The sequence below is a fragment of the Microtus pennsylvanicus genome, chromosome 19 (genome assembly GCF_037038515.1).
Source record: "Microtus pennsylvanicus isolate mMicPen1 chromosome 19, mMicPen1.hap1, whole genome shotgun sequence".
Lineage (NCBI taxonomy): Eukaryota > Metazoa > Chordata > Mammalia > Rodentia > Cricetidae > Microtus > Microtus pennsylvanicus.
Window position 1 is genome coordinate 16,160,548 of NC_134597.1, and position 22,659 is coordinate 16,183,206.

The 22,659-nt window shown below is 39.1% G+C and overlaps 1 protein-coding gene across 2 annotated transcripts in view; it reads right to left on the minus strand.

Annotated features, from left to right (window-relative positions):
• Positions 1–22,659, minus strand: part of Tspan12 (tetraspanin 12) — a 101,107-nt gene that overhangs the window by 37,543 nt on the left and 40,905 nt on the right. For both annotated transcript variants that reach the window (XM_075953564.1, XM_075953563.1), the window contains exons 4-5: positions 19,701–19,783; positions 18,544–18,679 (exon numbers count right to left, since the gene is read on the minus strand). In XM_075953564.1, coding sequence (XP_075809679.1) covers positions 18,544–18,679; positions 19,701–19,783 — 219 coding nt within the window. The remainder of the gene's footprint in view (positions 1–18,543; positions 18,680–19,700; positions 19,784–22,659) is intronic.

The window sequence follows — 22,659 nt, forward strand, 5'->3', positions numbered from 1 at the left end:
ATGGTCTTCCATAAACCACTAAGACTGCTTCCTATTTCATGAAATGAGAATTTGCTTAGCAGGATCATGCTCAGGATTCAATGACATAATGTGCCCTTGCATTCCGACCACTCCCTAAAATAATGGTAGCCATTCTTAATCACATAATAGACTCTATTATGTTTAAAATAAGTAGGCTCACCTCCCGGCACATGGCCAGCGGAGCACTGTTGTCATTATGTTATTATAACTAGAGGATGATCATGTAAAATACTGTTCATCCTTTGCAGACTATGAGGGCCATCCCCACAACAGAATATAATTTCAACAATTTTCTATTAAAATCATTAGTAAAATATCTGTCTAGAGACAATAGAGCTGGAACTTTCCCAAGTGTCTGTGTTGAGAGACTACAGCAAGGTGGTGTGAAGGATGGGGAAGTCAAGTTCTCTCTGTCATGCATTAAAACCAACACATTTTTTATTTAAAAATAACTAGGTCTGCCCACAGCTGAGCCGCTTGGCGTCCATGACCAGCCTTTGTCCACTGGAAGGTTCTGAAGAGGAAGGGAAAGGTGTGGCATTCCGTCATTTCGGAGTGGAAAACGGCAAGGGTGGAGGCCAGATATATTTAAGTCCTTGGTGACTTGTGGGTGGACTTATCCCTCATAGAAACAGAGGTTCGCATAGCCAACCCCTTTTAAAGATTATAGCAATAGCAAATCCCCGAGTTTACTACAGAGTCAATTATTTACAGAAATGGTCTGGCTCCCTGATATCTCCCTCACTAGGATCCCACCCTCACGTAAACAGATCAAGCACATGCGTGCCTGTCTGTCGGCTCCGACTCTTACAATGTCACTAAAATAATAACAAAGGTATCATCGCAGAGGAAACAAGACATGAAATGACACGGAAGAAGAGTAGTAAATGTATTTGCGATTCTGAAAAAGTTAAAGGATAGAGGAAGAAATCTTAGAACAACTTGAACCCAGTTGAGCACTAGCAGCTTCATCCACTTGCAGAGATGACTGTTTTTGAAAAAGAACATTTATCAAAAGCTCATTTAAGGAAACATTGAATCCTTTACTTTCTCCTCCCCCGATACCGTGCATCTGGGTGACTACCCAGGCTCCACCAGAAAGAAGATGAGGCCACAGAGATACTAAGATAGCCGTCCACTAGGGGACAGCGGGGACAAGACACAGGTATGAAGGTCACGTCTGTACACCTTTCTACAGAGTTGGAAACTTTATCAAAAGCATGGACGCAACATGTCAAGCTAAAGGGCAGTGGGAAAGGTCTCCAAAATTCTGACAAAAAAGATGATTTCCAAGCTGTAACTCTTCACGCTGCAAAGTCAATGTTTGAGCGAGCATTTAAAGAGCCATTTCCAGTCATACACATAAAAAACGATCTCTTATGTGTGCTCTGCAGGAAAACGTGATGGAAACTGAGAGAATAAACAGAAAGGAGCGAGGTAAAAGCCAGGCGAAGGTATTTAAATTAAGAGACGGCACATGTAATGCCAGAGAGATAAAAGACCATTTGACAAATGGCTGCAGCTTCCACAGACCTAACCAGGAGCTGGTTTAGAACAGTCAGAGAGGCCTGAAAAACTAAATGGTTCAATACATTTCAATAGGTGGAGAAAAAGGATCCCAGAAGGAATTGTGATCATGTAAGATTATAATAAGAAACTAAGTTATTAGTTTTAACAAAACATTATTTCAGAACTAAAGCCTTATTTTATGTGGCCCAGTTGTCAGTAGATTGTCCATAGTTCTCGTCTTGTTGACACCGACCTAACGAAAGCTGTGCTACATCTTTGTTAAGAGGAGGAAATATAGCAACGGTGGGCAGGAAAGACCCAGGCGTTCACCTTCTACGCAAGTCAGTGTACGGTACTTAAAACTAAGGCTGGGTGAATTAGGAAAGTTATATAAAAATGTGATTTAGAGGTAGAGAGGTAAATGACAGAGAAACCTACAGAGACACAATTGATAGCAGTTGCCTTTGGGAGTGGGAAATGGCAGGGGTAGAGGGCTTCTATATTTCATAAGGCTTTTAGCACTAAATTAACTCTTAAAATTATGGCCATGGAGCACGCTCATGGAAGGGAGGACAGAAATTTAAAGCAGATATCTCCCCCTGCAGCCTCAGGGCCAGGAGGAAAGACGTAGAAACCAGGGGACTTTAAGTGCGTTTTACACTGATGAATTAATTCTAACAGAAGTCATTCCAAAGTACTGAATATTGTCAGTACATGAAATATATTTTAGGGCTATTAGAGTCCAACGCTTTGAGTGGCATGCGGAAACTTTTCAAAATGCTCAGGTTACTATTTTCTTTCAGTTATTGCCTTTAGTAGTTCAAAATAGGAGAGGTTTAGTAAAACACACAAAGTAGGTACTTAAATGTGATTTATGACCTTGACCTCGACAAGAAATCATGGTGTCTTCTGAAATATTGTTCCTTAAAACCATATGCACATTCTACCTAAATCAGTACGAGATTATCTTCTAGAATAGCTTGCCTCAATAACAAAATTAAGAAGCTTAAGATGCTATAATAAAGGTAACTTTATTCTGAGACTTGAATTTATTTACTGAAGAAATATATCCACATATGGGTATAATCAAATCATATATTTCAAAATTGAGGCAAATAATCTAGCATATTTATACACAGATATGTTTGAATAGATACACATTTAACATGTGCATACATATACAAACCATATAGTACCTCTACATATGTTAATACAACTTACTACTCAAAAATTATAAGGCTATCAATTCATTTTAATTAAATAATATTTTAACTTTATTCTTCGAGAATTCCCTACACATAGACAGTGTATCTGGATCATATCGACCTCCTGCCTTTCCCCTTCCAACCGCTCCATGGTCCCTCTCCATCCCCGCTGGAATGTTCAGTGAGTCAGGTGTCACACTGAGATAGCAGTATTTCACAGCCTCCTCTCCATTCTGAATCTTCCTTTCTTTCATGTGTAGGTGGGTAGCGTGTGCGCATGTATGTTTGCCTCCTTTGGGGAGGAAAGTCCGACAAACCCTGTATATTCATTGTTTTCCCTTCCGGTTGCAGAAAAAATAAAAACTTGCCAATACATCATTTTTAGAATGACAAAAATAGTTCCTTTTTCCTTTGTCACCTCTGGCGAGTTTCGGGCAGAAACTTAACTGCTCTACCGCATCACTGGCAGATCTTATCCAAAAGCGGCTCCATATTCTTTTCTTCATTCAGTTTTAGCTTTGGTCACATTAGCTTCTTTCTGACAATAAAATTAATTCATTTTTATTTACATGTCACATTTTTATAAGGAAGGACTAGATAGATGAGTGTCCAAAGCTCAGTAAACTGAAAAAAGAAAGTGATTTTATTTCTTTTTATATCTTTACTAACAATACTTAAAAAAAACTTTCTAAGAAGGCAACATGTATTTTCAGTGATTTTTTTATTTCTTTTTGAGACAGAGCTTCTCTGTATAACAGTCCTATCTGTCCTGGAACTAGCTCTTGTAGACCAGGCTGGCCTCGAACTCAGACATCCACCTGCCTCTGTCTCTTGAGTGCTGGATTAAAGGCATGTACCACCACCACCCAGCTTAATGAAATATTTCAAAGTAGTTTCATGATTAGGGAAGCTGAATTCTTAAATACTTTTGTTTTTAACTTTTGTCAACCTAATGAAATTACAAAACTAATCTTTGCCAACAAAATCAATGTTTTTGGGCAAGTTAGACATAGTAGGACTTTGAGACATGGAGAAAATGAACACTTTTAATTACGGTAGTTGTCTTTTAGTGAAAGTATGCTCTGTGTAAAACTTCATGCTGTCGCATTCAATTCTCCAGTAAGAACTATGTGGTGTTGACGATGAATGAAAGCCAAACCCCTGTAAGCAACATCAAAAAATAAGGCAGTTGCTATGCACCCTGGTCCCCCATAACACCAACTGGAAAGGATGTTTCTTCTAATGAGACAAAACTGCATTGTTTACCTGTAGTTTGTGAGAAAAAAAATGAATATTGTGAGAAATTAAATATGCCAACTAACACCAACTCTAAGAGAATGCGTCCTGATTTTTTTAAAAAAAGTAAAAGTGATAAAACTATAAAAAGTTATTTAAGAATTCTCCCCTCCTATTTTATAACTAACCTAACCACAAAAGACTGAATTGCTTATCTAGGAAAATTCACACAATTCTCCTAAATAAAGTCAATTTCAAAGTACAGCATGCCTTACTGGACATTTTAATATTTTAAAAACATAGACCCTTTGACTTTTTCCCCACGCTACATAACAACTCTTTGAACAAACAGAAAGTCTGATTAAAGGCCTGCGTTCGCGGGATGATAAATGATAAACTCCAGTTTCTCCCTGTCAGATCCTGAACTCTGCAAGCTTTCAGTGCGGAGTATCTCTATGGCAGCTGTTTATTTTTCCTCCCACGGCGACTGCAGGTTTAAAAATATTATATTGCTTACCGTTAGTAAACAAGGGAATTCCAGTGCCAAATATTTGTACAAGATAATGGAACAGTTTGCCCTTCTGTTAGGAATTCACAGGGACTGAAATACTAACAGCCCAAGAATACTTGCTGCTTAAAACACACATACCCACACGGCCTCTGCTTAGCTAGTTCTTGAGATGGCAAAGCCTGGACTGGGACACTCTGCAGGCGGGTCAAAAGTCTAATGCTATCCTACAAGTTTTTCAAAGAAAAGGCAACACTGAACGTCCTTCCTTGGAGCAATCAGAAACAGAATGAGGTTAATCTAGTTTTGGAAAAACCTAGAACAAGGGTGGCTGACGGAACAACCCACTTGCAGCTACTCGGCATGGGCAGAAATCTAAGCTCAGGTGAATATTGGCATGCCATGGTCTTATATTCACGCTTGATGTCTGAAAATGTATAGGAGACTATTTCAAGCGTGTACCTTCACCTACACCCTTTGCAGTTTCATTGTCACTGGTCTTTGCTGAGCCAGTGTCTTCATCAAGGCTGTCGGTGAGTCCCAAATTAGTGTGTGCATCATGTGGTACTACAACAGCTCATCAGAGAAGAGACCTGCCAGGCTCTGAGGGTCTGAGTGCTGTAAGCTCCTGGGGTGGGGGCTGGGCAATGACCTACCTATATCATGAGAAGGAAGACATTAAGGGCAAGGCATACAAACAGCTGGACACACTAGAGAGGTCACTGTAGACACAGCTTCTGTTCCCTTGTAAGCAAGGTCAGCTCAAGTCTGCAAGCACAGCCAGATCTCAAATAATTTCCAGGCTTTTCCTGATCTCTGTAGCAGCAATGGCCTTAGATTATTGGGGCATTCCTCAGAAAAGAAGACAAAGCCCCTGTTCCAAGAACCTGTGCATGAACATGCATGGAAAAAAATTGCTTTAGACATTACCTTAGCAACATAGGCAAGCAACACTAGACTTGACGACCTAGAGCAGGATCTCATGCAGAGCCAACGAAATGTACCAGCCCTTCCCAAGTACAAGAGTGGCAGGCATCACCATGACAATAATTCTAATAAAAGATGTAACTGGAAATCTAAAAAGATAATATTCAACAGAGAAACACTAAAGTATGAAAACTTGTAGCAGGAAGTTTTCTGTGTCCTGCCTGATCCCACTGGGCCGATTTCTCTACAGCACATTAGTTCCCAGAGCTGCTCATAAAATAATTATTCAGAAGCTTAATATTAACTGCAATTGCTTGGTCAATGGCTCGGGCTATTACAGGCTAGCACTTACATGTAGATCAACCCATTTCTAATTTACGTGTATTGCCACGTGGCTTCATGGTGCTACCTGCTCTCTGGTTCATCTTGCTGCTACAGCAGCTCACTGACATCTCTCGACCCTGCCCTTCTTCCCCTGTATATCTGGATTTCCCACCTAGCTGTATTCCGCCCTGCCAAAGGCCAAAGCAGCCTTATCCATCAACAAATAAAAGCAACATATTTGCAGTGTACAGAAGAACATTCCACATCAAAAGGGCCTCCCTCTTTCTGTCTAATTAAAAAGAAAGGTTTTAACTTTGACATAGTAAAATCACACACACCAAATCAAGTATCATTCAAGAATTACAGTTATAATAGTTAGTCTATTTTTATTTGGCAAAATTAAAGAAAAATATTCTATCATCTGGTCTATCTTTGTGAGTCTAGAATTTCATATCTAATTTATCTTTTATCATAACCAAGGAAAACTTTAATTATAACAATCTAGTCTTCAACTCCATCAAAGACCCCAGAAGTATATAATATTACCTGTGTAAACAGGAAGTACATTATAAGCAACTTACAAAATTCTTGAAATGACAGAGACATCAGGCTGCCTGGACAGTCACCCAAAGTTCTTCTGTAATGTTAGGGCATTCAACTTCAGCCTATAGGCCTAGAGTGTCTTGAAGAATTCTCAGTGAGGTAAGAGAAAAAAGTTCAAGTACAACATGGTGGAATCTTACCATGGTACACAAGTATAATCTAAGCCATGCAGTGTGCTGCATGGCAGATTTAGCTTTTACTCATCCAGACAGAAAAATTTCATGGGTAGCATGCTACAAGCTGCCTGGTGGAGGCGTGGATTCACTGCTTTCCAGAGTAGGGTGGTGAGCATGGCTCCCAGAGCTAGCAGTGAAAGTTGGAAATTTTTCATGTTGGAAAGCCAAACATGGTGGAGCCAACAGCCAAAGCCACTGCTTTGGTACTAGCCATGGCTTCTTTGCATTTTAAAAACTCTCCTAGTCAAGAAATGATTACAGATATGCAATCAGGACAAATTTGGACAAAAAGAAACCTCTGAATGGGTCATAGCATGTTTCAAAATATATATAGATTTAAGGAAGAAAGAAAATGCGTGTAGGCTATTAGAAAAAGAAAAAAATAGTTTTTAAAAATAAAACAAAGTCCTTATTCATTAACCAATAAAAGCAACACATATACATTTTAAATGCCATATTCTGAAGGTCTTTGAAAGATCTGAAGAATGCCTATCTAACTGAAATATATCTCTATATATCTAGAAAACCTAACTAACATGACTACAAGCTTGACTATTATAGATGAATATCTATTTACCTATATTTTAATTATACATTACATTTTTAAATGAGCTGTAAAAATACAATACCTTAATCAAGGTCAGAAATGTATATATATATATATATATATATATATATATATCTCAAATTTGTATCAATAAACCAAGATCCATAGCAATGCAAAGTATCCAACCCTATAGCATAGCCCCCTTTAAATGTAAACAAACATTTATGAACAATATTTGAGAATTTGGGCATAGTTCTCTCTAAACTGCTTTCTGCTTTTTGTTGGGCTAAGCAATTTTGGGGGGGCATTCATGGTGACCTTTCAGGGGACAAACCACATTAGTCTGGAAGGAATTCACAGGTTCTAATCCTCTGTGGAAATAAAAGCAGAACCTCTTTTCCAAAGCAACTTATCCTTAGACCCAAATTTTGAAGTCAAGATACCTGTAAAGTATATATGTTGGTTTAGCTTAGTAGCCCATACAATAAAATAACTCTCTGTACTTAACTCCTTCACAGTCAAAAACCTTAAAGAAAACACAATAATATATATAATCCAAGCTCACTGTGAAATCCATCTTTGTGTGATTTATTTTTCTTACTTTATTACTTTCTGTACATGTTTACTCTGTCTCTTTAAAGACATTGTTTTATTTTTTTAAAAACCATTTACTTCTTTTTATAACCCTCTATACTCATTTTCTTCTCTCTCCCATGCCTATGTACATTTTTAAATCACACTGTGATCCATTTAGAGGTCTTTTTCATTTGAATTTGTCTTTATTGTTTATCTGTAATCCTTTTCTGATCAGGACCACTTCTTAAAATGCTAAGTGGTGTGGCTAGGACTAAGGCTGCTTTGCCTTTTGGCTCTGCCCAGTTCAACATGGCTGAGGTCTGTTCACTGCTTGTGAGACTGCCAGGTGGAAGTCATGCTCAGCACCTCAACTTGATAACCAGATGGCCCAGCTGCTACCAACTAACTTGCAGCATGCTGCCCACAAACCCCATTCAAGTGCTCAGCCTCCTGAAAGAGCCAAAGATCATGCTAAAAGCACAAACCAGGAAGCTGCTATTTCAAAAGCACGTGGTGTTTTGTCTGCTGCTGCTGAATCAGGAAGACCTCCCTTAAAGGAGCTGCAGCACGCTGCCAGCAAACAGAGCCCATTTCAAAAAACAAATGTGGTTACCAAGAAACTGCACATGGCTCCCATTTTTGTGGGTCTAGAACCCCTTTTTTAAAAAGCTTTTTTAGTTTTATGTGGATCCATGCCCCAGACTGTGGGCACTCTTTTTATTTAAGGCATTATGTTTATGAAGTTCATTTTAAAATGTAATAGATAGTTAAAAAATACAAATTAATAGTCATCTTTAATAGTCAAGCTTATAGTTTTTTTAGTTCGGTTTTCTAGATATGCAGAGATATGTTTCAAATGGATAGATAATTTTCAAACACTTCAAAGAACTGCAGAATATGGATTTAAAATGTTAAAGAACTTAGACTTTTCTCAACAGTGAGAGACACCTGCTCTTGGCAGCACCAATTACTTCAAGAAGATGATGGGCATGGAAGAAGCTTCTTATGGACTTTGCTTTCAATGTGACAAGGTTAGCCATTTGAGTAAGAAACTGCTCTTGCTTGGACTGCTTGACAATGTGCTATATAAGCTGGACATGCAGGACCCACAGAAAAAGGACTGTCGAACTTGACAAAACGAGGTGGGACAGTCCTTTAGGGTTCCTGCTTCATGAAAAAGTCTGCCAGACATTCTGCAGGCCTCAGAAGAAAGCAACTGGCAAATGTTGCCAAACTAGGTGGGCCAGTCTTTTAAATTTCCTGCCTTGCAGAAAAGTCTGTCAAATATTTTCAGCCTCTGTGGTTAACTAGTGACTAGCTCCACCATATGACCTTCAGGCAAGCTTTATTTGTTAGAGTACAGATAAGATATCACCACAAAAACTCAAATTTAAAACCTGCTAATAACCGCAAAACATCACAACTGTGAAAACAAGTTCTCAATCACAGTGTTTTACACTCATTTTCAGTTAAACTATCCAATTTATCTTTGTGTACACACACACACACATACACACACACATACACCATGCATACATACTATATTTTTACAAAAACCATGCTGGGGAGTATAATTTAGTCATAGAGCACTGGCCTAGCATTCATGAAGCTCTGCATTCAGTCCTCAGCATTGCCAGAGTGTTAAAGAAAAAGGTTTTATTTTCCTAAAACCACATAGTCAATTATGTATTATATGTGGACAAGCTTGTTCTTTCATAATTTTTAACCTATTAAATTAAATTATATTATCTTCCTGAGTGAAGAATATATTTTCTTTAAAAAAATTTAAATAAAATCTCTCTACTGTAATAAACCCACAAGTAAAAGTATCAGACAGATAAATTATTTTGTAGTTGCCACTCAAACACTTGCCCAATCCCAAGCTCCATTTATCTCAGTGATCTTTTATGCAGTTAGAATGGCCATTCTGAAGTCATGAAGCTCCACTTAGAGTTTTACACTTTCATTTTCAACTACATTTTTATTTACATATCCAGCACACACAAAAAATGAGAGCCCTACCATACAGTTGAACGTGGAAAGGCAGAAAGCCAGGTGTAAGAATAGAACTCTCAGGCTGATGAGATGGCTCAATGGGTAAAGGCACGTCATCCCCAGGACACATGTAAAGGTAGAAAGGGAGAACCAACTGTCCAAAGTTGTTCTGTGGCATCCACATGTGCACCCTAGCAAGTGTGAGTGCATATCCATGTACCGAGTACACATACTCATACACACACATGCACACACACACACACACACACATACACATGCACACACACGCATCATGCATATATACATACTATAACGAATATAAAAGAAAAAACTCTTGAGGACTGTTAAAATCTGACTGACAGTCATTGCGGAGTACAAAAGAAGGAAATCATGTATGAATGTCAAAACCATTAAATCTCAAGTTTCCAAAACAGCAACAGGTCAACCTTGATCAGTGGTTCTCAAGCTGGGGGTCATGACCCCCTCAGGGCCACACATCAAATATCCTGCATGTTAGATATTTACATTATTATTCATAACAGTAACTGTGAAGCATCAATGAAATAATTTTATAGGTGGGGGTCACCCCGACATGAGGAACTGTATCAGAGTCTCAGTATTAGGAAGGTTGAGAACTGGTCTAAATGAGAGCAGGAAAAGTATAAATTAAACCACATGAACTTTAAAACAATTTTAGGGAAATACACGTTTGTTACACACAAACATTTGAAGAGAAAAATGCCGAAAAGTAATGAGCTTTGGAGACCTGCATTCATAAACAGCACATAATGACTGAGTCAAGCATATACGTTATCTCCAAGTCAACGCTTCCGGTCACATTAACTCAATCTCAAACAAGTTAACCAGTTCTACCACAATCCTTAAGTAAACGAGCTGTCAGCAGACCTTTTTATGGTGGGAGTTCTCCCTCTGTAGCAGAGGCTAGATTCAAATTTGAAGTCCACCTCCCTTGGCCTCCTGAGTGCCTGGAATTACAGGTTTGTACCATCACCACCTGCTGTCTATGGAACTGTTTGCTCAACCCAAAAGCATAGCAAATAAGCACTTTGTATCCTCCAACAAGGTCTCTAGGTGCTCAGCTGTTTCCATAAAACATCTTAGGCCAGTATGCAGTTTCTTGGTGTCAATTTAGGTAGATGGCTATATTTTTGCTATCAAATCTGCACTAAAGACACTCAGACTGCTACAATTTTATTTACAGTTAAAGGCATCTTGTGAGCATTAAAGAATCTCTTCAATGTTCTCTTCTGTCATTAAAAAGTGTTCTATATTTCCAAGAGTGGTATTGCTGGGTCCAGGGGTAGGTTGATCCCGAATTTCCTGAGAAACCGCCACACTGCTTTCCAAAGTGGTTGCACAAGTTTGCATTCCCACCAGCAATGGATGAGTGTACCCCTTTCTCCACAACCTTTCCAGCAAAGGCTATCATTGGCGTTTTTTATTTTAGCAATGGGGATGTTCTTTCAGGAACTCATCAAGGCCAGCTGGACTGGGTCTGAAAAAGCATGGGATAAAACCGGACTCACTGAACATAGCGGACAATGAGGACTGCTGAGAAGCCAAGAACAATGGCACTGCGTTTTGCTCCTACTGCACGTACTGGCTTTGTGGGAGCCTAGGCTGTTTGAATTGCTCACCTTACTAGACCTGGAAGGAGGTGGGAGGTCCTTGGACTCCCCACAGGGCAGGGAACCAGGTCTGCTCTTAGGGCTGATGAGAGAGGGGGAGTTGATTGGGGGAGGGGGAGGGATATGGGAGGCGGTGGTGGGGAAGAGACAGAAATCTTTAATAAATAGATAAATAAATAGATAAGTAAAAAGTGTTCTATAAAGAGAAGACCTCAGTCCAGAGTAGAATAGGCAGGTATTCATCCTCCAGACTGCTGAGCAAAAGGCCCCAAAGTAACTAAGAGCACACACTGCTAGCAGGGATGCTCCCTGGGGATGAGCCAGAGGGCATCGTTCTGCTGCTTAAAAACTTCAGACTGCCAGTCATGCATGTGATATTCAGGACAGTCAGTCCCTAGCCCTATCCCAGTGCCCCAGTGCCCATCTCAACTCTACCTCAACTATACCTGCTTTGAACTCAGTGGCGTGAAGCCTAATCAGAACTTCAAATTATAAAATATTTGAAGAGGGTCTTACCTGGGAGATACCCTGAAATCATTTGTAAGTTTACTTAATTAGAAATAATTATTAAATCAGCAAGCAGCAACTAATGAAAATTCCTATCTCCTTGAACACACTGTTTCTACAACATCTTAATGGGTGCAATCATTTTGAGCACATTTGTAGTTTTCAAACACTAAAGGTATGAAACAGAAGTAATGACAATTGAAAGGAAATAAAAGAAGAGCCATTTACTTTGAGTAATTCTGGGTATTACTTACTAGATAGGTATAACTATATTATTTCCACATTTAATAAAATTCAAGTAATTACTTTTGTCATTTAAGTTGCCAAGATTCATCTTAGCCTACAAATATATAACCAAGGTCTGTTACCACTCTTTATCTCCCAGGGAATAAAGGTATTTAAATCCCAATCTTTAAAAAATAAATGTCTAAATGATTTTTCATTCATAATATTACCTAGTAGTCAATATCATTGGCCACTACATAGTTGACCTAAGCAGTTCTTCTGAAAGTTAGTTTATTTATTGACGTACAGGATTTAATTTTCTCATGTTTTACCTTCATTTTTTGCCCTCTTGTTTTAAGACTCTGTGCAAAAGAGTTTCTCTCAAGTCATTTAAAGAGCTACATGGTTTTAAAAGAATAGCTACCACTTAATATTTGCCTAAGAAATTCAAAAAAGAGGCCCCATGGAAGCAAAGGAGAGAATGGGGACATTTCACAGTAGCTACCTTCCTCACCACAGGCACATTGAGCAAAAGCAGTGAGCAGCATTTAAAGGCAGGGTATGGTGATGAGGTGCCACCACACAGACAACTAACTTTCAACTTTGCATACCCTAAGAGCAGTCAACCATTCAATGGATGTAGTCTTATCTCTAACTAAAAAGTATCACAAACGTACTAGGAGACAGTATGGAACAAGGTGCTTCCTAGGGCAGAGCAGAGATTGTTGTCTTAGTAAAATGTAAAGATTCGACTTCTTATAAATAAAGTGGGTAGTAGTAGTAACTAAAGCAAAGCTAAGCATTAAAACCACATGGCCAGTGTGGCCGATCAGACAGATTATCACGGTACTTTGTGGAGAACCAAGCATGGGTGTGCACACAGGTTGCATTTGAATGCTAATCACAGCACTGCGGGCTGTGTAACGTCAGGCACGCTCCTTTTCCTCTTCTGAAACTAGCCTACCCAAGGCTAATCATCACGCGTGTTTTCTGAGAAGCCAGAGGTAAAACTTTCCGGGTGCTGAGCATGTGAAGAGTAACACAGTGGATCTCAATTTTGGAGTAAAGCCTGAAGTTGTTAGGCTCGCAACTCCTAACTTCAAGCCAGACAAGAAACAGTCTATTTAATAGATTTATTTTAACTTGATCACTTAGAGTATCCTCATAACTATAAAAGGTAGCTACCTAAGATAAAATTTTATATCAGGGGCTTGTAGAAAATTTATTACTACATAAATATATATTGGCTTTATATTATGGTTTTAAACGTCGCCATTATAAAAAAAAAAAGGAAACTCCCTCGAGGTTGTTGAAGATTTCTTTGAGTTCCACAAAGGAAATTATTCAGAGCTGGTTCAGTCGCTGCATATTTTAAGGAAGTATTTGAAATGCTTCCACAAACTCAGTCATCGTATGCAAGTTGTCTGGAATGATAAAGTTGAAAATATAATCTTCCATGAGAGAATCCGCAGGTCCCCCACATGTCGACCAGCTTCATTCTGACCAGCCCCTGGCTACCTGTCTTGTGCTGACAGCGGAGCAGAAACATTAGCCTGCCGTGCTAGCAAATGATGACCTGATGGTCGCAATCAGCTGCCGTCGACTCTGTAAGAGTGTCTGTCTGTTAGTCTGTTTACATTCCCCCGGAGCTGGCACGGCTTCGCTAATGCCTGCCTTAATAGCGGAGCAGAACCGCAATAACAAATGAATTTCATTTAGTCTACTACGAAAGCCTTGGGGAGTGCCTATCTACAGCTTAAAACCAATTTCCATTTAGTTTCAATTTCTCTGTGAAAGATCGAAGGAATTTGTGCTATTGAAATTACTTTGAAAGTCACTGCATGTCCACGTTTCTTTTCCCAATTATTTCTGACCTATGAGAAAATGAAAATGTTCTCGTAATTAGAATTTAATTATTCTTAATCTGTTCAGAGGACTATACATGTCTGGGGCTGAAGAAATAGCTCCATGGTAAAGAACACTTGCTACTCTTACATGCAGAGGACCTGGGTATGGTTCTGAACACCCACATGGAGGCTCACAACTCATTATAACTTCAGTTCCAGGGGATCCAATGCCCTCTTGAAACCTTTGCTGTTACTAGGCATACACATGGTACACTTATGCACATGTAGTCAAACACACATACACATAAAACATATCTTTAAAAAAAGAAACATAAAGATAGGCTCTTGTTTATGAAAGTTTCATGGCTATTAAGATCAAATCTAGGGCTGCACTGTGGGATGTATTGTATACACAAGGCTCTGTGTTTCCTCTCTCTCTACCAGCAGAAAAAAAAAGAGGGAGAAAACGTTTCTAATCAGAATAAGGTGGCCTGATTCATAAAAAATATAGACTACCCACTTAAACCTCACAAAAACAACAATAATACTTTGGTACATGTTTACACATGATATACTCACATAAATGTATTATCCATTATTTATCTTAAATTTAATTATGCAATTTGTGTCTTATTTGGGTGTCTAAATCAACTTGTTTTAAACTCTTACATCTATAAACCAATAATTCATTACAAGGGTAATGTTAATGATCATTCCTCAGGATTTTTAATAGTCTGTTTGCTTGCAGATAGTCTGGTTTAGGATCTTTCTTGGAGGTGGAACATGGCAGGGGCAGATGGGTTATAAGAATTTGTTTGGAAGAAGACCTGACCCTATATTGTTTTAAATGGGACAGTTGGATGATAATACTTTTACTTTACTTGAATGGCATTCCAGTCCCACTGAAAGTCCTGTTTTCATAACTATTCAAGAGGCACATCAGCGCTCAGAAATATCAGTTGTTTTGAAAAAATAAAGCTAAGCAAAATTAGCTTTTTCACACTAATGTGGCTTATAAACTTACAACCAAAGTAAGTCCTGACACAGGGAAACACAAATTAGAGAAACACACTGTTCATACATAAATATTTGTATCTAAAATAAAAAAAAATGAACCTCCAGTAACTTTTCCCAATTAGGATAAAATGCAAAGAAGCATCAAAGAGGAAGCCATGATGGTTGCTTCACAAATATTTACCCAAGACTTAATAGTGTCTCATTCTACACTGACTTGACCCCCCTTAACCAAGCCCTTCCCTCTGTAATCTAAACCTTCTCAACAGCCAACTCATCCATCTCCTCTCACAGTTTCCCAGGGGCCATCTACAGTCTAATGTGCTGGTAACCCACCCTCTCAGCCTTCTAATTTCATGACTGCAATTGCATTTCGTAGACATTTGTTCTTTAGGTGAGTGGCTGCATAGAGCATGGCAGGCTTGACCGATTTTACGTAACAAGAGATTTATGACAAAGGCAACTCACTGAATTCCAAGTTGGAGAAAAGGCCCCGTGAGAATTGGCCTTGGCAATCAGAATCACCAAGGCTGAGCCATAGTCTTGTGGTGACCTTGGGCTGGGTACCAAGCTCCCTGGGCTTCATTTAACAATTAGCTGTCAAAGACAACTACTGTCATGTTTGAAGTCAACAGCCACATCTAAAATATTTTATGTGCTGCAACCATACATTACAAAGAACTTAGGGAAAAAATCCATGTTTATACAGTAAAATAACAAAATGTATGTTATTCAAAGTTGGTTGCTGTAGTTTGAGTGGCCAATTCTCTATTTAAGACCTATGCAGACTCAGGGAAGGGCTTAACATCTCTGTGATCTAGAGTCCCCTTTTAATTATCTCACGATAATAGTAGCTATCTCATTAGAGATGTGGGAAGGATAAAATTGATTAATTGATGTAAGAAATTCCATATAACAGTAATTGGGTAAAACTCTACAGTGTCTAGCATGAGAAGCATCTTAGAAATATTATGTATTACTTTGCTCATCATTGTTATTAGTATTTCAGGAGAAAACATTTCAGATAAGTCTTGATGGAATGGTAATAGCTAAAGAAAAGTGTTAAGGAAAGAACTCTTAAAGAGACAGCAAGAATAAAAGCAGGAAAGGGGAGAAGAAAAACTGTCCAGAGATCAGAAATACACCTTACCTAGAGAATAATGAAGTAGGTAAGAGGGCTAAAACCAGAAGATGAAGGCTTAGCAACAGAAGGGCTTGATGCGAGTTCCAGATGCCTGTAAAAACTTCACTACCCAGTGGGGAGACTATCAAAGTCTTAGAGCATAACAGAAGTAATATAATCATGGGTGTGTTGGCTTAGCTGAACTACACTGGGTTAGGGTAGGCAATAGCAGAGGCAGAAAACTATGTCCTAGGATCTTGTAGAGCAAACCAAACAAGAACAGAAAAAGTGGCCAAGTTCCTGCCGTTGTAGCACCAGGACCCATAAGGACTGACTATGGCGGTGGGCCTTAAGGAGGAAACTGGGGGATGAACAGCTTGAGGAAGAGCAGATACATGAGTGATGGACAACTGAGGATTGAGAGCACAGTTGATTTTAGCAATGGAGAAGCTGTGCTTGGGTTTAGACTGAGCAGGGTCTAGAAGGTTGCAATGAGTAAAGTTGTAAGGAGACAGGATACTGGACCACCAAAGACAGCTGACAGAAGGAAGAGCCAAGATGTAAGTGGTACCTATAGACTAAGAGGGCAGCAATAGCCCTGAAGAAACCTCATGGAAAAGGAACACAAGCAAAGAAAGAAGGGAGAAGAGACAGAAAAGTCAATAAGGTCAATGAGCTTAATCACTACAGCCCTAGACAGGTGCTGACCCTCAAGGCTGCATTTGGAGCTGTTCCTCTCTAGCCTCAGAGTACCCACTGTAGACCATGTTAGAGGTCTTCTCAGAGAATAGTGGAATTATCCATCTATTACATGCATTGCTCTGATGGCAAAAAAATCATATGCATGCTTGATGCATGTTTAACGAATGCATGAATGAGCTAATGACAATAGGACCTCAGTCATCCATGCCATTGCAGAGTATAAAGCCTTTTTCTACATCACAAACTAGACACTCATTCACAAATCTGGGTCACATGTCAAGCAGCAGACTGAATTACTCTACCGTCTTTTTTGCTAGCATTGAAACAACCTAGTGGGATATATAAATGGTTTTTTAAATGTGTTGTCAAAAGTTTTTGTGGTTCCATAACATACCTGATCCAACTCCTCTCATACTGCTTTCCAAGAACCATCCAGAGTAAAAGTTGGAAGGAAGCAGAAAACACCAATCAAACTGAAACTGGATATAAAAGAAACTGGTCTTGAGAGACCAGTGTAGCATTGTGGTTCTGAAGAAGGCTGCTGAGATGTACTTACCTTTGAAATACATTTTGCAGTCTTCGGATTATAGGAGACTTATATAAAGTCATTCACATGAATGCACAAACTTACTCAGGTATTTTAAAGACGTCATAAGAGCATCATAAGCTTGGAAACCCTTCTACAATTCTCCTTTCCTCTCTATGTCCTCATATGAAGTAGGGTGCTAAGCACATTTTCCATTCTGTAAGTATGGTTTATTTTCTACAGCTTCTAGTTCTTTCTTCAACCTGGGAATTACTCTCTAAAGAACCTACAGATAATTTATCCAAGGTTGCTCCTGTGACATTTAAAGCTGAATTCAGCTTCACACTAAGATTCTGTTTGAATTGGCCTGGATGGGATTCTGGCAAGCGCACATCTGAGCAAGCTGGCTGTGGTAAGCCAGCATGCACTCACTCCTCCCCAGACCCACATTCGGTGATGTCATCTGGGTAACTTGAAGTCAGCCATGCTAGGAGTATTTGCCCTATGGAAATACTCTAAGTGCTAAAAAGTACAACTTTCATGCTGCCCAAAGATCCAGTTGACCAGCAAACTGCTCATTTGGGAACCCACTACAAAGAAAGGAACATACTCAATGAATTCATTTTTCTGGAGTCTCTCGTGGCCACAATTTCCATGTTAGCAGGCTCATGGCCTGTTGGCACGGGAATGCTGCTTTCAGTATTCTTCTAGAAAAGTACATGTAAATTATTTTAATTGATTCTCATTTTTAATTTCTAAAGATTAGTAGTCTTTATTTATAAAATTAATTATAGAATCTGAAGGAGTAAAATCAATTTAAAAAGTAATTTAGTACAACTCTTTCAGAGTTAAAAAATAGAAACTTAAAATATTTAGATTAAAGAACTCGAGACTCTCTTGTATCCACCAGACTATATAAGGCAGCGTGGTGATTGCAGTATATCATACATCTCGTCTCACTACCTGAATTTCTAAATAGGGTAGCCAGGTAGGTTGTTTAAAAGAAAAAATGTTCATTATGACATCTCAACTCTGGTCCTCAAAGGAGAAAGGTCTATACCACAAAAAAAAAAAAATCTAAAAAAAAATGTCAAAACAGAGCCAGAGTGAAATAATTAAATAGTATATGTTATCTTTCTGCCTTGTCATGTAAATATAGCAAATATTTGTACCAAAGTTATCTCTTATGGAAAGATTGTTCCCTTCCGACAGCATGTTGAATAATGACCCCCTCTTAGGGTTGCTAATACAGTTATGAACTTATAGCAGCGCATTATCACGTGATGTTATACGTGTAATGAAAAGAAGGCATAAACACTGTACCCATGCAAGAAGCAACAGATTTCTTTTCACTGTTCCACAATATCCCAGCATTCCCACGATGATAAGGAAACAGCAAACAGCAATCATGACCGGGTGGACCACAGGGAAGTAAGTCAAGATGACCGCCTCTTCTACCCTAAAAGAGGAAGATTGTATCACAAGATGAACAGAGCATCATCAATCAAAACGCTCCCCAGATCCAGTCACTGAAGAAACGCCGCTGTGAGCTGTGGTTCCACAAGCCATCAGCTTCCAGAGCTGGTGACTTTTATCGCTTTGTGTCTATCTGCTTGCTTACTCTATCTTTGTTTTGGTCTTATGGTGCTTCTTTGTAGCTGTCGGCATTTCTACCCCAACACATTTTAAATGTGGGCTCCCAAGCACCAGCCTAAGAAAATCACATGAGATCCAACCGGAGGATTGCCCTCTTGCCTGAACTTGAAGTCGGTACAGCACTTTTGTTCTCTCTGGTACCTGCTCACTCTCTAATGTGAGGAAAGGATGGGAAAATTGAGGTATAGCCACAGGGAAGGAAAGGAGGGGCTTTTTGACAGGATATATATAGTCACTAACAGAGCCTGTGATTGTGATAATGAAACTTAGCCATTGCTCAGCGCTTATAAGCACTGTTGTACTAAAGTCTTTTCAAAAAGGTTTCTTCTCACTTGATTCTTACCATGATTCAGGGTGATATATAATACAGTCTCCACTCAGAGACAAGGACAAGCCAGGCAACTGATGTGTTACTGATCGTAGTATTTTCCATGTAAAGGACTGTTACCCGATGTCCTGTAGGACTAGTGGCATTCCTTAATGAGAATGTTTAAGAGAGAGAGGGAGAGAGAGAGAGAGAGAGAGAGAGAGAGAGAGAGAGAGAGAGAGAGAGAGAAGGAGGAGGAGGAGGAGGAGGAGGAGGAGGAGGAGGAGGAGGAGGGAAGGAAGGAAGGAAGGAAGGAAGGAAGGAAGGAAGGAAGGAAGGAAGGAAGGAAGGAAGGAAGGAAGGAAGGTGTAAATTCCAGCAACAAAGGTGCAGGGACAGGAAAAAGTGTTTTCTATATAGTGGAGGAGAACCATTCAATGAACAGAATAGATCAAAGATGTTTCAAAACTGTGACCTGGGGAGATCAAGCAAAAGGATTCAATAATAACAGGCCTACCTTGTTTCCGCAGTTAAAGTCAATACATTATTCAGGTAGTCCCTCATCCAAGCAGAAACGGCCAAGACACTGATGGACATTAACTAAAGAGAAGACATAACAATCAAACTGGTTACCAGAGATTTATCTAGCAGTCACTTGAAGATTAACAACCTTAAGTGAAGGATTTCTTATATAATTTTTATGTTTTTCCTAATTACTTATGGGTTATCTGTTAAATTTTACTGGTAAACATCTGGCCAGTCCATTAAGTAATCACATATACACGAAATAGAATATCGGCAAACAGGATACAGACAAGTGCGCACTTAAGTGGGTGGCTCAAGTTCAGTGATGAAATTGCCTAAGAGGAACTTAACTTTTAAATCTAAGATGGACCTAAAACTGTCATCCTTAAATGCAATGAAGCAATTAAATATGGTTCCTGAACAATTAAACATTGTCAAAAAAAAAAGGTCACAGAAGCTACCAAAAAGAACTTCTGCAGACTCAAATCCAAACAAAGTGAACGTTAGAATGATAGTAATAACAATAAATGTAATGGTTTGAAACTCAATATATTCCAAAATCAACGATGATCATTATAGTGTGATGGACACTCAAGTCACTGTTCGGAAAATGAAAGAACCTCTTACTTATTTTTATTCTATTTTTCTTATGCAAAGCAAAGGCAGAGCCAAAGACTTAGTGAGATTTTTAATAACAGAATTTCTAGTCATGCATGCAGCCATTGTACTGCAGTAACACCATTTAACAACTTCTCCTGAAACATTGAAACTATACAGGAAATTCTTCAATGCCAGTCAAAATTAGCAGATGAGAAATCCTCAGTCTGTCTGTACAGCAGAGCCACCTAGGACTCAAGCATTTCCTGAGCCCACAGTGTACCAGCCCTTGGAGCAGAAATAAAGCACCACTGATTTGACAGGTTCCCAGTAGTTCCATTTCACTGGCAGGGTTGAGGACCACTTCAGCCATGAGAGGCTGAGAGAGCTGTGAAGAACAGAAAGATTAGACTGCAGATAACAGACCCAACCGACCCATCTAGTTCAATAAGAGAGACAGTCAGACACTGTAGGTCCCATGATCTGAGCAATTGGCAGGACCCAGTAATATATAGATAAAGAATTTGTACCGAAAAGTCAAGCGTGAACCCAACTAAGCATCCAATTGTATCAATTTATGGGAACAATCTCATCCCCTCTGGGATGCAGTAAATAAAATCAAGAACGTGGGATTATTTCACAAGACAAACCCAATCGTTTCCTCGCTTTAAAAAAGGTATTGAAATACAAATTTCAAAAAGTAAAGGAAGAACTGTTAAAGATTAAAAGGAGATCAAAAAATTGCCCAATTTAATATGCTGGTCTTCTCTGAACTCTGAGTCAAACAAATCGATATCAAAGGAATTTGCAGACAACTGGAGAAATTTTAACACTGATGTTTAAAAATACTAAGACCTTGACTTCTCTTTTAGGTATGAACACAAATTCAATTTATTTTTGAAGGTCCCTGACTTTCGAGAGCTCTACTGTGAATTGTGGATGAGGTTTCACTATGACTGAGATAATAAACAGCCATGCCCAGCAGGGAAGGTTAGCAGAAAGTGGAGCAGGGTGTGTTAGTGACTACTGGCACTGAGCAATGAGGAAATAGGGGTTAATTACAGTCCTTTCACGTAGATACGTGCTTTAAAATTCTCATAACTCAAAACTGTAAGAAAAAACATGTTGGTAATGATTCTGCCTAGAAACCTTTGCAAAAAAGGGAAAGTTGGCTCCTGAATTCCGAAAATTTGCCTGTTTCATCTGAAATCTTTTCAAGTATGTCTTCTTTTCAAATATGTTTTCTTAAATATAGTTTAACACTCAAGCAAACTGACTCAGCCTGACGTTGAACACTTCTGGCATTTTGATGAGCAGCTGTTATTTCAGAATTATTGTTGATGGATGATCATCTAAGATGGTAATGAGTCAGGCAGAGGCAGGTGGATCTCTGTGAGTTCGAGACCAGCCTGGTCTACAAGAGCTAGTTCCAGGACAGGCTCCAAAGCTACAGAGAAACCCTGTCTCGAAAAACCAAAAAAAAAAAAAGATGGTAATGAGTCTAAGCTGATGAAGACAGTGACCTCGAAACAGGCTCTCTAGAAAAAGCCTTCAAGGCGAGTTCCTGTCCTGTACGCCATGAAGAATGGCTGTCTTCTGGGAAGACAGTGATCACTTACTATTCTGTCACTTGTTTACGAATCTGTATTCCACGCCTCTCGTCTCACATCTGCTTGGCAATGAGTGCCTCTTAACCTTGTAGATGTCACAGGGGTAGGATATTTCATTATTTTAAATTATTTTGCAGTTATAAAGAACCCCTTTGTTGCTCTACAAAGTAAGAAATGATCTTGCTATCTCCATCCTTCGAGGTCTTTCTTTTTAATCATTTTGAGAATTTCCTACATGAGTATAATTATTTTGAGCATATCCACACATTCTTCTCCCGTCTAACTCATTCTTCGTCCATTTTCAACTTTACAGTCAGGAATCTTCATCATGTAAAATTGATTAACAGTGTTTGTCACTAGACACTATTCTTCCCCTTATAGAAAGAGGGGGAAGAAAGGAAGGAAGGGAGGGAGGGAGGAAAGAAGAAAGGCAGATAGAAGAAATTCATTTCGTTTGAACTGTATGTTTCAAGCCATTTCCTAAACGGCAGGATGAATAAAGCCTTGGCTTTGAAGTCATGATGCCGTTCAAAGACTATGCATTGATCTTGGCCAGGCTGTGCTGTGTGCTAGAGACACACTAATGGGAAGAAACTGACACTATCTCCTCGATGCAGTTAACCAGGGAAGAGGACACACATTACCAACTCCTCAGAGGTGTGAACGCACAGCGGCAGACTGTACTAAGTATAGGGCAGAAATAGGACAAGATGCTTTAACAACTCCTTTGGGACTCTCTGACAG